General features: G+C 42.5%; 1 protein-coding gene across 12 annotated transcripts in view; it reads left to right on the forward strand.

The window, feature by feature from the left end:
* Positions 1-15,655, forward strand: part of LOC6533497 (mitogen-activated protein kinase kinase kinase kinase 4) — a 31,779-nt gene that overhangs the window by 6,017 nt on the left and 10,107 nt on the right. For 11 of the 12 annotated variants that reach the window (XM_039374411.1, XM_015194580.2, XM_039374413.1 and 8 more), the window contains exons 3-8: positions 1,040-1,105; positions 13,202-13,646; positions 13,733-13,975; positions 14,088-14,590; positions 14,668-14,841; positions 15,428-15,448. In XM_039374411.1, coding sequence (XP_039230345.1) covers positions 1,040-1,105; positions 13,202-13,646; positions 13,733-13,975; positions 14,088-14,590; positions 14,668-14,841; positions 15,428-15,448 — 1,452 coding nt within the window. The remainder of the gene's footprint in view (positions 1-1,039; positions 1,106-13,201; positions 13,647-13,732; positions 13,976-14,087; positions 14,591-14,667; positions 14,842-15,427; positions 15,449-15,655) is intronic. The other variant, XM_039374414.1, reaches the window with a different exon arrangement.

Raw genomic sequence — 15,655 nt, forward strand, 5'->3', positions numbered from 1 at the left:
AACTTTTCTTATCCAACTACACTGAAGTCGAAGGATTAGTTTATAAATAGTTAATTATTTTGTAACAATAGAACAACATTGTAGCTGATATGCATAGCACCCGTCAGCTTGCTTTTGTGTTTCTGGGCCAGAGTCTTCATAATGTTATCTTCGTTGTCGCAGGACAATAAGTCCATCATAAAGCCATAACAATTTTCCGAGAATAGATCTATAAGCCTATTAAATCAATATTCATTGTGCAAAATTTCTTTATGTGCGCCTCGTGGCTCTTAACCCACAACCTCTCGAACCTTTAAGCGTCAACTGGGGCTGTCGAAAAAGTCAGTTACCTGTTGAAATGGCAGCGTTCTTGTTTTTGTTTTGTATTTTAATTGGCATTTGGCTTACCTGTCGTGTTCTGGACGTCTTTGTAATCCCCAGTACCCCATTTACGCTCCTCCACTGCTCCTCCATCACCTGCGCGCTCCAATAAAAATAGAAAGCATTGTGCCTCCTCGCCTCGTCTTCTTGTTTTCGTGTCACGCTCGTGTCACGAGTGGCGTGTCAATGAACTCGCATGCAATTTGTATGGCTTTTGGGAACCCCGAGAATGGGCATGAAAGTGGAATGGAAGGGATATCATCAGATCCGATGGGTTGGGGGTAGAATGGGATGGGAGGTAGGGAATCCAAATCGGAATTTGGAAATCGAGGATTTTTTATTTTTAGCGCAGTGCGAGTGGCTCTGCGGACTACTTGTCTCTCCTTATTTGTATTGTTATGCCTTAATAATTTGTTTACAAACAACCCAGAAACAAAGGGAAAACCCGGCCCGGCCTGGTTCGTGTTTAAAGGCTGTTTAAGTGGTGCGGGTACCGAAATACCGAAAAAGAGGGTTTCAAGAGGGGCATTCGAGGGTTCTTTGTTTGCTGGTATGTGTTTGGCAGCTGTGTGTTTTTGGGCAGATTGAAATAAAATAAAAAAAAGGATTTTATTTGGGCGTTTCCACATTGATTTTCCCTAGCTCATCACTCATGTTCTCCACATATTCTCTCTTTCAGGATCCAGCTGGCATCTTTGAACTCATCGAAGTTGTGGGCAATGGCACCTACGGTCAGGTCTACAAGGTAAGCATATCGTTATATTTTATTAGCTCCTATTTACTTGGCGCTTATGTGGCTATTTTCGTGCTGATATTTTGCTCGTGTGAAGTTTTTACTGCTTTCTTTTCATAAGCAAATTTTCGCCGAGAGAGCAATGATCTCAGACTTTTGGCTTCTGCGAGTCACTTAGTCTCTTTATAATTAGCAATCGTTAGAGTTTATGCTTGACTGCGTTTCGCTTTAGTTTTGCAATGTTTTCTTTTTTTGTTTTTTTTTAAGCAAAAGCGATATGTATCTGAGTATCTGTATCTACAGGGCGACGCCTCATCTGCCGTCGTGTTCTGGGTTTGCTTTAATTAGTTTGTGTCCGCTATGATGTCTAATAACTTAAAGCGGCGAACAAAACAAAAAATGAATGACTACAAGCCAAAACACAAATGCCGAGAACGGATTCTTCTCACACATTAACACATTTTTCTGGCTCTACGCCTGCCGGGTTTATAGTGATAGTAGAGTTAATAATAGAAGGAATAAAAAGGGAGGTCAAAACTCTTGAATTTCGAAGTACGAATACCCTTTAAAATTGAGTTTGATAAGTTTTATGTTAGCTAATATGAAAACACAAATATTGTTCAACTTAATAGAGAAATCTTTCTGAAAAATTTGAGTTTATTTACGAATTTAGTAAACTCTTTTGAAGGGTATCAGAAACAACAGGAACAATCATCGTCATAATCACGCAGCTAAACAATGCCTTGACTTTGTGCTTGTATTTAAATTATAAGTTTAAAATGTATCTGCAAGATACAATTGTGCAGCAGCAGCAGCAGCAGCAGCAGAAGCGGCGGCGGCGGTACAAAAATAGACATTGCTTTTGTAAATTACCGTTAGCTGTTGGAAAATCAGAAAAAGCGGAAAAAGTGTGGCATGCGCCGCTTGGGAGGCCAACGGCAAGTATTGGTTGTTGTTGTTGCTGTTGTTGTGCCTCTTGGGCGTTCATAGTGGTGCTGTTGTTGCAGTTGCATGTTGCTGTTGTTGCTGTTGCACTTTGTGGGGGTCGCCGCCGGCATCTCTGTGATGAATGCAACCAAATTGAGTTGCCGTTGCTGCTGGATTTGCCTCAAGTTGTTGTTTATCGCCTCTACAGATGCTAAAGTATTTTTATGCCCTCGAAGTGGGTAATTTGATTTGGAAATAGGTTTGAAGCTGCATGAAAAGAAGTCATTTCGGCGCATAAAGTTTTACAACTGTTTAAAACTAAATTTGGGCGAGAAGGGCTTGTTTTTGAAAGTCAAACTAATCAGCAAGCTTTTTAATCGTTCGGATTTCATAAAGATATGCATTTTAAAAGTTTAAAGCTTACAGAAGTACCTGTAATGCAATTACACAAGTTTGTGTATTGTTCTTGATACCTCATCTAATATAAGCTCTTGCACTAAGTGAGTTAATCATCGCAGAGTTTGCATCGCTGGAGAATGAGTAATCAAGCCAGTGTATTTCCATTTCCACCTTCAAGGTTATTATACATGGGTATTCATATATTCATTATCTCCTTTTCATACACATCTATTTATATTCAATTCCCCGGAATGACCAGCTCTTTCACGTGTGCCCTTATAAGGTTCTTCAGGTGGATTAAGCTCTATCGCTTACACCATTTCACGAAATTCAGCTGTCAATCAGTTGGCATTGGCAGCTTTCGAAAAATCTCTGTAATTTCATATGTTTATGGCCTCGAAGTTTGCCCAAGAAATGCCAGTCAATTGTAATCTCCCACACAACTCAAGTTGTTAGGGTTTCGCAGATCTCATAAACCAATCAGATACAATACTATAAATTGATACCATAAGAATGTATTTTCCTGCGAATTTAAAAAGGAATAAGGCCAAATCTTGTTTACTGTGTAGTCGCAGTTCTTTGAAAACTTGTTAACTCAATCCGGCGACGTCTTTGGCGCTTTAAGTAGTTCATTATTCCGCAGTGGCCAAGCATCTGTGTGAAATTAGCATGAGTAATGCCCCCAGATACTTTGTGTATCTGATTCTCATTGTGTATTTGTATCTGTAACTGTATCTGTATCTGCATGTGACTAGGAACTCGAACGCACTTAAAAAGTAACGGATGCGAAGTCCATCCACTTGCTCGCCGTATGCCTCATTTCGTTGGTATTTACGAGTATTTGGCAGTGGTTTTTAGCCGACTTTACGTCGATTGCTTACTAACTGACTGACTGTCCAACCGGTTTACATTCGCTTTGGTTATGGGTTATTGGTTATTGAGCCGCAATTCGAGGCGAGAGCCACCTTTTTGGCCCCAGCAGCTTATCAAACGTCACAGAGCCGTGTTGACCAATTTTTGCCATTTGGCCTGCTGCCTGCTGCCTGCTTAATCATAATTTCATTTTGGTCTGGGTGTTTTTTTCTTTTTGGGTATTTCGAACAGCATTCGATGCGAGTTCCAGTCAATGACGATCTTTAGCATGACTTAATTTCGTTTCTGGGAATCTTTTTGCAAAGCTCCATTGATTTATGACTATCTGTCTCCCCCGTTTCATTTTGATTTTCGCTTTCGTGTTTGTTTTGTTTAGGGCACTTCCGCTTTATTGATAACTCGATATTTCCACCAACTGCGCTGAATGTTTGCCTTTTATCGCACTTAATAAGCTGGCCAAACTGTCGTCCACTGAGTCAGAGGAGCTGAAATGGAATGAAATTGTGGCGGAGGAGTGAGGTGGGGATGTGGAGGAGGATCGTTAGCCACATGCGGTTCCGGGGAACACGTACAAGTGCAACGTGTTAACGGACTTATGCCAAGTGCACTGATTTTTGTTTTTTTTTTTTGCTGTGGGGGTGCAGTGGGAGTGTGGAACTTATAATGAGAAGTCTGACTTTAAACGTGGTCAACTGGAAATTGAGGACGGTGGCCAGGAGGCAAAGTTCAGACAAAGAAACTTTACAAAAGTTTACAAATGCGAAAGAAGTTTACTTGCACCGTAGCTGTCAAATATATTTCTAGTTCATTGCCTGCTTTATTTCACAAAAAGTTAGTTGCAAGTCGGTTTTATTCTTTACTTAATGCGGCATTATGTTATCGCTTAAGAAATATTAAAAAAGCTCGGAGATTGCAGCTTATAAATGAAATTACAGAATAATTTTTACTTGAACTGTACTTAATTTCATAATATATTCGTCGTGTTTTGAATGCTCTAAGTGCATATGAACGTGTTGGCATCCAAACGACACACACAAAGCCCAATTTCCGCAATGTTTATAAATGTTATTTTTGGGGCTTGGCTCCCGTTAGTTTCCGCCCACACAATAAAAACAACGACAGCGGCCCACAGTTGTCGTATAATTAACATTTTTCATAGCTGGGCGAACTTTGACCCAATTACGGGGAACTCGAGAAGGAAGCAGATGGATTGAGGAGGCTTACGAAGGGGTGGAGGAGGTGGTGAAGTTGGCTTCGGAGGAGGTGGAGCTCCAGTTGGAGACAGACAAGTGCAGACAGCAAGACCACAATACATATTTATGAGCGAGACATGATAATAAAGCACGCAAGCAAATAAATGGGGGATATGAAATTAACCAACGGCGCAGGCGCAGCCAGGCAGAAAGAAACTGAAGCTGAAGCTGAAGTTAAAAACTGAATCTAAAGAGGCAGTGGCAGAGGCAGCAACTGCAGTGCAGGGCAGTCAATAAAAATAAAACACGACAAGCTAAACATGCAAAATACATTAAAGCCAATAAACAAATCAAGCAGGAAGCCACAAGCAAGAGCAATAGGAAAGACAGCGGAATACAAAGGAGAAACTACTCACACAAACCGACTTTGGGCCCCATAAAAGAGGCAGCAATTAGTGCACGAGTGCCCAAAAAAGCATAAAAGGCTCTCTCAATGTCACAGATATAAAAAAAATACAAAAAAAAAAAAACTAATTATTACGCAAATAGTATTTGTTGGGTAGGCTCCAAAAGCATTTAAGCGAACACAAGTCATTGACACGTTCACAGAGCACCGAGCGGGTACACGCAGAGAAAAACTAAAGATATAAAATGTAGGGAACCTCTACAATTACTATAAAATTGGTATCTGAATCTAGCCTTTAATTACGCACTTAATACTAAATCTAACTGCAGGATGCTAAGGAAGAATTATCTTTAAAGGTATTCCTGTATTCATATTTAAACTGCGTTTAAAATGAACTTGAAAGACTATAAATTCTCTTTAGTTTGTAGCAGTGTAGTGAAGTCTCCTTTCTCTTTCCCTGTTTCACAAATATTTAAATGATTCCCTCGCTATCTTTAGCCATTCCCTGCATTTTCTGCGCTATTTGCCGCTCATTGTATTTTTAGTGGAGGTTCACTAACTCTGCGATTGCTCTGTATTTTGGCTTTTGGTTATTCGGATTACTGATTTCGGGCCGGCTGCTTCGCTTTGTTCGCTTAATTAAATCTCTAGCCCTGACACTTTTTCATTGACAAGGCAACCTGTACACTGCCTGCCTCCCCTCCCCCCTGCTTCCCCCTTCCGCAAGTTTTGTGCGAAAACAATAAATGGGATTTTGGGTTTACGTTTTCGAGTGTTTTTTCGCCAGGTCGCCAGGTGCGAAAATAAAAGAAAGGCACATTTTGCTAGCCGCAGCAAACGGCGATGGGAAAGTCATCGAATTGGAGTCGTGGTGGGGGAATGTGGCTCACACATAGGTGTAGATGGTGTGTATGGTGTATGGATGTCTATATGTGTGTGGGCACCCAGTAACGACCTTGGGAAGTTGCGCCGCTTCTTCTTGATGGCCAGTGAGTTGGTGTCGAAGCTGCTAAGTTATGCATTTTTTATAATCAGTCTGCGTGGGTTGCTGTTTTTTTTTTTTTTTTTTTGTGGTCTCTCTGTTTTTATTTATTTTTTAACAGCTTTTGTTTTCGGCGCAAATTATATATGCATGTTGGAAGTTGAAAATTTATCACTTTCGAAGGCGGCGTGTGAAATTTTTGTGGTCTGCCCTCTCCAACTCCAGCAAACTGAAACCACAAACACTATTAAAAAAAAGGTTGATCAAAGGTCGGGCTTTGGGCCATTAGATTTGGCCAAAAGGCAAAAGCAAATGTGGAAGTGCTACCCTATTTGATTTGCTAATTGGTTCATTTAGAATACCAGGAAAATCAGCTTAGCGTATATTTGAGTATATATATGAATATGAAGAGTTCTGCTTAACAGAGGAATTTATTTTTCTTTATTTCTTTATCACAAAAACTATGATTCACTTAGAAAGCTTTTGTGATGTGTTTTGCGAGTATCTGAACTACATTGAAAAAGCTATCCATGTGTAACAAAGACTTGGTATATCTTCCAATATATTGATTCAAACTCAACCCGCTTCCATTTGCTTTTCCTCAGTGTTGATGGACACTTGACCTACTTTTCCGAATAAACTTTGAAACCCATGTGTCCAAATTACCGCCCACAAATCAGCAAATGAGATAGCTCTCTTTATCTTTATGTTTGGCCATTATTCAGCAATTGCCACAAGTATGGCTTGTGTTGTTTTTTTGCCTACAAGGTTAACTTTGGCAATAAGCAAATGTTTTAATATTTATGGTTTGATTAAATATGCAAACATTTCGCTGATTACTCAGAGATTGTTTTACGGAATTCCATGATTTCGTTTAGTTTTGTTTCGCCAGTCTATTTTTTTTGTTGTTTCTCGTTGTTGCTGTTAAACAATTAATTTATGAGTGAAAGTTTTGCAATTTTGCATGCATAATTTGCTGCAAGCAACAGAGAAAAGTCTTTGTCTTCTTTCCAAAGGGAAATGAAACCCATCTATCCGATGATACAGCCTTAGCTTCTTCTGTAGCTGCTGGCGGACCCTTATCTGCATATTGACTTATAATGTGACATCGGAAAATATATGTGTATGCTTTATTGTCCCTAGTATTGTCCATATAATTGTGCACACAATCGGGGGAGATGGGAATACAAATAAAAAAGCGAACCCGTTGACCCGCAGTCGTGTTGCGGTTGGAAGTTTCTTCTCCCTATCTGTCTTTCCGCTTAATTGAATTAATTTCCAATTACCGAAATGGGGATCGCAATTTGACAGCTCTGGAGGGACTCACTCTTGCTCTCAATTAATTAGAATATAAACCAAGGGAAGTAATAATACACACACACACACACAACACACACACCCCTAAAAATGATGGGCATTTCGAAGGGGACCGGAAATTGTTGACACGCAAAAGTGACGTCATTATCGCAAAACACATTTGTGTTTCATTGAATTTAGCCCATACACCAATGCCGAGCCCCACATATGCCAAAATTATCATTTGGCACATTTTCATCGCTCGCTTATCTCTGGCAAATAAACACTTTGGCCGTCAACAATGAAAATAGAGTCCATGACTCAATTTTCGAGCTAGAATCTACTGATACGACAATCTGGCCATGCAAATTGTTCTTGTGATTTGTGATTGTGATTGCCAGTAGACTTAATGCTCGGTAAGTCTAATGAATAAACCACAATTGTGCTGGTAATTGATTGGGAAATAGGGGGAAATTGTTCCGATTACGAATGTGGGTAATCGTGAATAAGTGTGTGAAATGGTATTTATATGGTTTATATTTATATGATTTATTTTGGGGGGAAATAAAAAATTAGTGATAAACTTAAATAGTTTATTAAAGGCTTGCTGTTTTATTGATCAATTGCGGTTATTACCTTTGTAGTCACAACAAATTTCTGGCTAAAACTCGATTTATTCTCGGGCAATTTGCTTTTAGTGGCGTACTATCAGTTTTTAAAGTTGTAAATGCCAAAATTACATTTACGTCGGCACTTGGGCACTTTGGCTCCGAAAATAACTGGCACATCAAACAACAAACTTTGACTAACTAGGTTAACCAGGTGGAGGCTACGGCAGCAACCTGGCAATAATACAAAATGGAAAGCTTTTCCAAACACTTTGAACTCGGTTTTTCCATGCCACTCTACGCCACGCCACTCGAACTCAGACACACTCCTCTGCTGACGGCTGGGAAAATTCAATTTAATGAAATGCAGCCAAGTGCTAAAAAGCCTGTTAAGTGGTTCAATGAACGAGTGGGTGGCTGGGGGGAGGGATGGAGCGCGGCGGCGTAAGTGCAACTATTGGCCTGGCTAACCTTTGACCCACCCCAACGTCGATTTGCCCGGCAACAGCGGCGCACTTCGAGCGCTGACCAAATGTAAGCCACATTTCTGGGCATAAATTTAAACAAAAAATTTCAAGCACTATTGCTCCTTCATTGCTGTTTTATGACCCAGCTGCAGACACTCGCACACCAAACGAGCTACAGCAACGTGGATTCGGGTACTACAGTACAGTGGGCCCTCTACACAGTACACCACACACTCTGGTTTTCCAAAAAGAAATATGTTTGATATCTGTAAAGCCTTAATCGGAAATACTAGGAAACCAAAGGAATTTCCAAGTATTAAACTAACTATAACTAGACTTTCCATCAACAAATTGGGTAGATTATAGACTGTAGCACACCTACGAGTTTTCAAGCACAACAAAAACGTTGATTACCCGGGTTAATCAACGAAACATACAACAATTGCTAATTGATGAGCGCTAACCTTTCCGATGCCCCTCCTCGTTGCCCCCTTAACCCCAGGGTGGCCCACCTAATCACCTTTCAAATGGAGTCTACAAATTTGCACACCGATCAACTGGCAGCGCAAAAAGCAATCGAGATGTGGAAAAACTATGCACAAATGCGTTGCGTAAGTTGGCCAAACGCAGCTGTGCTCCAAACTGGAGGTTCCCAACTCTGTGGGCCAGTGGGGCAAACTGGAGGCTGTTGCCACTTGGTGGGTTTTGGGTCGGTGGGCCGGTGGGTTACTTATGATGCCTAACTCGACGCATCGCACGGGCGTGGTGCTGTATTGCGGTTTTCCATTCGTACTCGAAGTCGGATCTCTGGGCCTTGCAAGTGTGGTAATTGAATTGTGTGGTGTGTGGTGTGTGCTGTGTGGGAGCTGCAAGATTCAGTTGGATTCAGTTGCCACAATAAATATGCCCACAAAGCTCAATGAAAGGTGTCAGCAGCACCAGCACCGACTGAAGTAGAGGAGCAAAAGTGGTAGTACCATGTGGTTTAGTTTCCTTTCGACTTGATGTGTGGTTGGAACTCTATGTGTTACCCAATACCACCGGCAGGTGGATGGTTATGGTTATTCAATACAAATTTCATGCAAATGGGATAAGTGGAGCAGGAAATTCGAGGTATAGATTCATGTTTATTTGTTGACTACATAAATTCTAGATAAATTAAGTTCTGTGACCCATTTCCCTCCTGCGACCCATAACTTTATTTCCTTTTTTCCTCGATTCCAGCGCTTAGCTAATCTTTTCAAAACATTTCCATTTCATCGTTTATTTTCTTCTGCTGATCGTATAGAACACATGTTTGTTCGGTTCATCAACATCAGTGGGTTTTTTTTCTCCTTATCGCAAACGGAACACAATTTCTTCCAGCTAACCCAATCGCAGTTTCATTTCCCCCGTGTATATGGTATATACGAAATGCACTTCCCTTTCTGCTCTTTGTTTCAAGCGATTTGCGTGCCAAGTTGGGGCAACTTGAAAAACATGTCCAAAAGTTGATCTTTTTGGGCCACTTTTTAGGGGAGGCACTTGACAGCATTTTAGCCTCTTATGCAACGTCAGTTTCCGACCTGCGTTTAAATATTTATTTCATTTTTTGCTCTCTTCTGTTATCAGCCAGCTTGCAGGCTAAAATCATATTTTTTCTGTCAGCGTCTGTTGCAAATTTTTCTCGCATTTTTTCATTGCGATTTTTGTCGACAAGGAGGGAGTGTAAAGGCAGCGTAAAGTTTCCAAATGAAGATATTGCATTTGCTTCTTACGTATACTTTTCACGATCTTGTATATACAATGCTTGTGAGAATATATATCCTCCCTTTTTATGCATTTTTCTATAGGCACTAATGCAGTTTACGGCGGACCTGTGATTTTTGCAATACAGAAGTTAATTGGCTTTTAAATACATATTTTGAAAAATCAAAGGGAAAGAGTGTGGTTAAGTTATTTTGTAATCTTTTGTAAAACAGTTGAAATGAATATCGCTCTGCTTAATTCATAGCCATGTTCTATTTTATTTTTAAAATATCTCTACAAGACAGGTCCACCCTAGCACCCAAGTATCTGTATATTTGTGGCATATCATCGAGTTGATTGTTTTATTGTTTGGGTTTCTTTTCACGCTTGATTTTATTTGCGCCTGTATCCGTATCCGTAAATGTATCTGTATCTGTATCTGTATCTGCATGTGTATCTGTGAGTGACAGATACTCGTGCTCGGTGTGGTAATCATAAACCATCTCTTGTGCATAGGTAGGCAAATCCAAACCCGAATCGGACAGCTGCACCACTCGACGCGACTGAGCTTCATTCCATTGTTGACTTTACCTTTAAAACATTTTCACATTTTGATTATATTACAAATTCAGCGATTTTTCTTCTTTTTTGTTGTTTTTCCTCGGTCGCAGAGCTTTATATGGCAAAAGGCTTGTCGTCGTCGGTCGCAGTCAGTGGCTTTGTTTATTTGTTTCAGCGGATTGTTTAGCTCTATTTGCTTTTGGGCTTTTAAGAAGAAACCGATGGGAGGTGAAGAAATGCCAAGGAGAGTGCGACCGACCGCACTGAGTGATTCACAAATATTTTTCTTTGTATTAATTGCGGCAATCATCTTTCTTCTTCGATTACCTAGCTACGTGGCTGGGGGCGGAATTTGAACTCACTCAAAAATCAAAGACGACAATTTTCTGGTACTTTCCTGGTACCCCAACAATACCCCATCGTTTCGGCTAATCGATTTCTCTATGCACAATTTTGTTCTATTGCACAAGTCAGGCTCCATTAGTGCATGTCATTAATTTGCATAAAATCTGCAGCACAGTTAGAACCTGATGATGATGCGATGATGGCCAAGACGTTCTCCAGCTCCTTTCGCTTGGTTTGGCCATTTTTTTTAATAACGTTTTGATGGAATCTAGTCATGGTGTAACGCCTCGTCTAACTATTCAATAAGCGGAAAGAAAATGACAGGTTTTTGCACACAGAGTTTTGGAATACACTAGAAGTAATGGTGTTGCGAATGCAGATTTTCATCTATTTGTTTCTAAATTTATACTATATACAAAAAAAGGGAGATGAATATTTGATATGACTGCTGTTAGGTTCAAAAACTTCATGAGTGAACGGAACACCACTTCCCCCTTTAAAAAAACCATAGAGAGTTAAAACGACGTCTTTTAAAGGTGCCCGAAATACACCGATCAACCCGAAGCTATTCAAGATATAGATCAGCGCAGAGATGAAGTTTCCAAAGTGTTTTCCCCTGTGGGTCGCAAACTAGAAACCAAATCGTCGTAATCACCCTCTTAAAGTGAACATCGAAGAGCCGACGGGCAACATTTCATAGCATCCCGTACCACATAGGCGCATCGTCATCGTACGACTATCGTCACTTAAATCGTTATCATCTCTCGTTAAGCATTTTGATTTATGGACGGGGCCGGAGCCTGATGCTCCTGCTCACTCAATTAAAACTGTATTAAATGTAAAATGACTTTAAAAGCGGCTTAGGCGACAAGACAGCAGCCGCAACGGAGATGGAGATGCAGCTGATGTAGCTGATGAAGCTGGGAACGCTTTTTGAACCCAGTAACCGGTTGGTCAGGACAACTCAATCTTGGCCAGAAAAGAGGGGGTAGAGAATAAAAAACAATTTGCGAGTTTGATTAAAGTGGCAGGCTAATTGAAACTAGTTGGGGTTGGTCTGTGCACCAGCACTAAACGCCAAAGATGCAACGTGACTAGCAAACTTTGGAACTCGTGAATCACTTGCTAAGTTCTAAGCATTAGTAGTCCACAGATTGGAGAGTAGATTTTATAATAAAGATTGACTTCTTTTTAAAGACACCATACTCTTAAATCATAGAACTTTTCCAAATGCAGACTGCTTGTTTTAATTACCTCTCTATCTGGAAATAGTTAAGAGGGCATTTTTCTCAGTGCCTCAATCTTTTTTTTAGTTTCCCCCATCCAGGTCCTGATTTAGTCACCTTCGTGGCGCTCTTGAATAGATATTTGTGGCATGTTTACCTTAACTACTTGACACTCTGATTGAGCAGACACATTACCCCCTCGAGGTTGATGCTCCTCTCCAGACAGAGTTCTCTGCCCTCCACTTGCGCTCCTCCTCGTTGTGTTGCGTTGCGTTGCGTTGCGTTCTATTGTTTGATTCCATTGGAGTCGATGGCGTTGGCGTTGGCGATGCCGATGCTGCCGTTGCGCCTGCTTTTGTTTACTTAATCACTTTTTATGCGTCGCACTTTGTGGACGCTGGGCGGGAATGCGGGGTGCGGGGAGAGCGAGACCCACAGACCATATAAAATATATAGAATATACACAGAGCTGCACTAGCCAACGCCTCCATGGTCGTCGCCAGCGTCATCGTCTTGTTGTCGTCGACGGCATAATGGAGCTGAATGGTGCTGAAGTGCATTAAACAGCCTCAATGCCGCTATGCCGCAATGAACCAAACAACCCAACCGAGTTCTGGAAACGCAACCCAGGCCTGACCTCGATCATGGCCAGTGCTCATGACCAACTCGGTTCGCGTTCTTGGGACTCGAGTGTTTTTAAATAGTTTTAAATATTCAAAGCTATAATTTCCGCATTCAAAGAACATGAATTGCGATATAGCTAAGCAAATAGAAGCCACACTATAACATTTAGAAACATGCGAATGTTATTTAAATCGTCATAATGCCAGACAGTGCAAAAACACGTTGGTATGTCAGTTGAATTCAAAACAAACTTATTTTGCCATGACTTATGTTACCCGTCACAAAACATACCCGTCAACAAACACCATTCGTCACTGGAACTCCTATATTCAGAGATTAATCCTATTTCACGCATTGAAGTATACGATTTTAAACATGAACAATGGCGAAAAAATGTCGTTCATTAGTTGAAGTTTCTGTTTTTATTAAAACATTGTTTTTAACATTTCGAATTCTTGCTTTTCTATTCAAAGGGCCGTCACACGAAGACTGGTCAATTGGCTGCCATAAAGGTGATGGACGTCACCGAGGACGAAGAGGAGGAGATCAAGCTGGAGATCAATGTGCTAAAGAAATACTCGAATCACCGCAACATTGCCACCTACTACGGTGCCTTCATCAAGAAGTCACCGCCTGGGAAGGACGATCAGCTATGGCTGGTGATGGAGTACTGTGGTGCTGGATCGGTGACGGATCTGGTCAAGTCCACCAAGGGTCAGAGCCTGAAGGAGGAGTGGATCGCCTACATTTGCCGCGAGATCCTGCGGGGCCTGAGCTACCTGCACTCGAACAAAGTCATCCATCGCGACATCAAGGGGCAGAATGTGCTCCTCACCGACAATGCCGAGGTGAAGCTGGTGGACTTTGGTGTGTCCGCTCAGCTGGATCGCACGATAGGCCGGCGCAACACATTCATCGGTGAGCCAAATGAGTCACCTGCCACCGACGATCCTACCTGCTAAAAACTGGCTTTCGTCCGCTTCTCTCCCTTGCACCATACATAGGTACTCCCTACTGGATGGCCCCCGAGGTCATTGCCTGCGACGAGAATCCCGACGCCACGTACGACAATCGCTCCGATCTGTGGTCGCTGGGCATCACCGCCCTGGAGATGGCTGAGTCACAGCCCCCGCTCTGCGATCTGCATCCGATGCGCGCCCTCTTCCTGATTCCGCGCAACTCGCCACCCAGACTCAAATCGAAGAAGTGGTCCAAGAAGTTTCACGGCTTTATTGACACGGTGCTAGGTGAGTCATCTGCTTTTACGACTGTGGTAGCAAGAAACTCTTTTTGACTCATGCGATTCCACACGCAGTAATCCCATAAGAATCATAACTAAGCGTAATGTTTTATCAACAGTTAAGGACTATCACCAGCGGCCTTACACCGAGAACCTGCTGAAGCACGGCTTCATCAAGGACCAGCCCACAGATCGCCAGGTGCGCATCCAGCTGAAGGACCACATCGATCGCTGCAAGAAGCGCAAGCAGGAGAAGGAGCGCGAGGACTATCGCTACTCGGGCTCCGACAACGACGACGACGAACCGCAGCTGGCCGGCGAGCACAGCTCCATTGTCCAGGCACCAGGCGGCGATACGTTGCGCCGCAACTTCCAGCAGATCCAGGAGGGTCGCCTGGCCGCCGAGCAGCAGCAGCAGCATCACCTGATGGCCCAGGCGCAGGCCCAGGCGGCTGCCGCCCATGCCGCTGCCCAGGCACAGGCGCAACTCCAGCAGCAGCAACAACAGGCTGCGGCGGCGGCAGCAGCGGCGGCCCATGCAGCACAACAGGCTCAGCAGGCCGCCCAGCAGCAGGCGCAGGCCCAGCAGCCCCAGGCCAATCGGCAGCCGAAACCGCCATCGGTAAGGAGATGCTGCTGAGCTTTTCACATTATACTGATTAAATGAAGTCACACAACTGAACCTTTTTTTGTTTACAGCGCCAGCAGGTTGAGGAGCCGGGTCCGCCGGCACGGCCGCCACAGCGCCTGATCGTGGTGCCGGATCCGCCGCACGCCAATCGGCCATTGCCACCGACCCCCAAGTGCGGCGAGCCGGCGGGACAGACGCCGCAGCAACAGCAGCGCAACTCGCAGAATAACTTCAAGCCATCGGTGCGTATCGGGCGTAGATTAACAGCGAAAGGGCAGGGCCGATAAGGCGGCAATCGGGTAATCCGATCTCATGGGGAGGTCTCCAGAGCAATGACTTGCAGTCGAGAAAGCATAGCACCAGCTTATAGTTACTGAAATGTGCCCAAGGATGACCCATCTGTGCCCCGTAATTTGTAAACCCCCCTCGCCCTCGCCCTCGTTGTAGTTAGTTTTTAGTTTTGCCCATATGTAAAACCATGTAAAAGTCGATACCATGCCATATCTTATCCTAATTTATATCTCTTTTATTTTCATGTTATGTGCGCCTACATAATCTATATATAAATATATATTATATATATATACCGTATACCGTATACAAATATGCATTGATAAACCCGTATATACCATATGCGCAATATATCTGTCGATTTATGATTTGACTCATGTGTGCATCATCCCGTTGCGCCGTTAAACCAACGTATGATTTTCGAACCGCACACGATTACGATTACAACAAAACAAACACTTGATATTATCAAAAACACCACAACAATCATGACTACTACTCCTAAAACAACAACAATAACAACTACAACAACAACAGTTACCACCAAGGAGACCTGAGGTATGTCCTACGATTTTCAGTTGAAGCCTGTCGCATCTTTTCTGTTTCGTTCACTGCTTGAGTTTCCTATAAAGTTTGCATACATTTGAAATTGGAGTGCGTTTCAGAAGTTCCTAACCTTTTTGTTAAATAAGATAACTGGTTTAAAACTAACATATATAACTTCGGCAACGCACTCTGCATTGATTGTTTTCCATTTGTGTAGCC

Source organism: Drosophila yakuba, chromosome 3L (genome assembly GCF_016746365.2).
Source record: "Drosophila yakuba strain Tai18E2 chromosome 3L, Prin_Dyak_Tai18E2_2.1, whole genome shotgun sequence".
NCBI classification, from domain to species: Eukaryota; Metazoa; Arthropoda; class Insecta; order Diptera; family Drosophilidae; genus Drosophila; species Drosophila yakuba.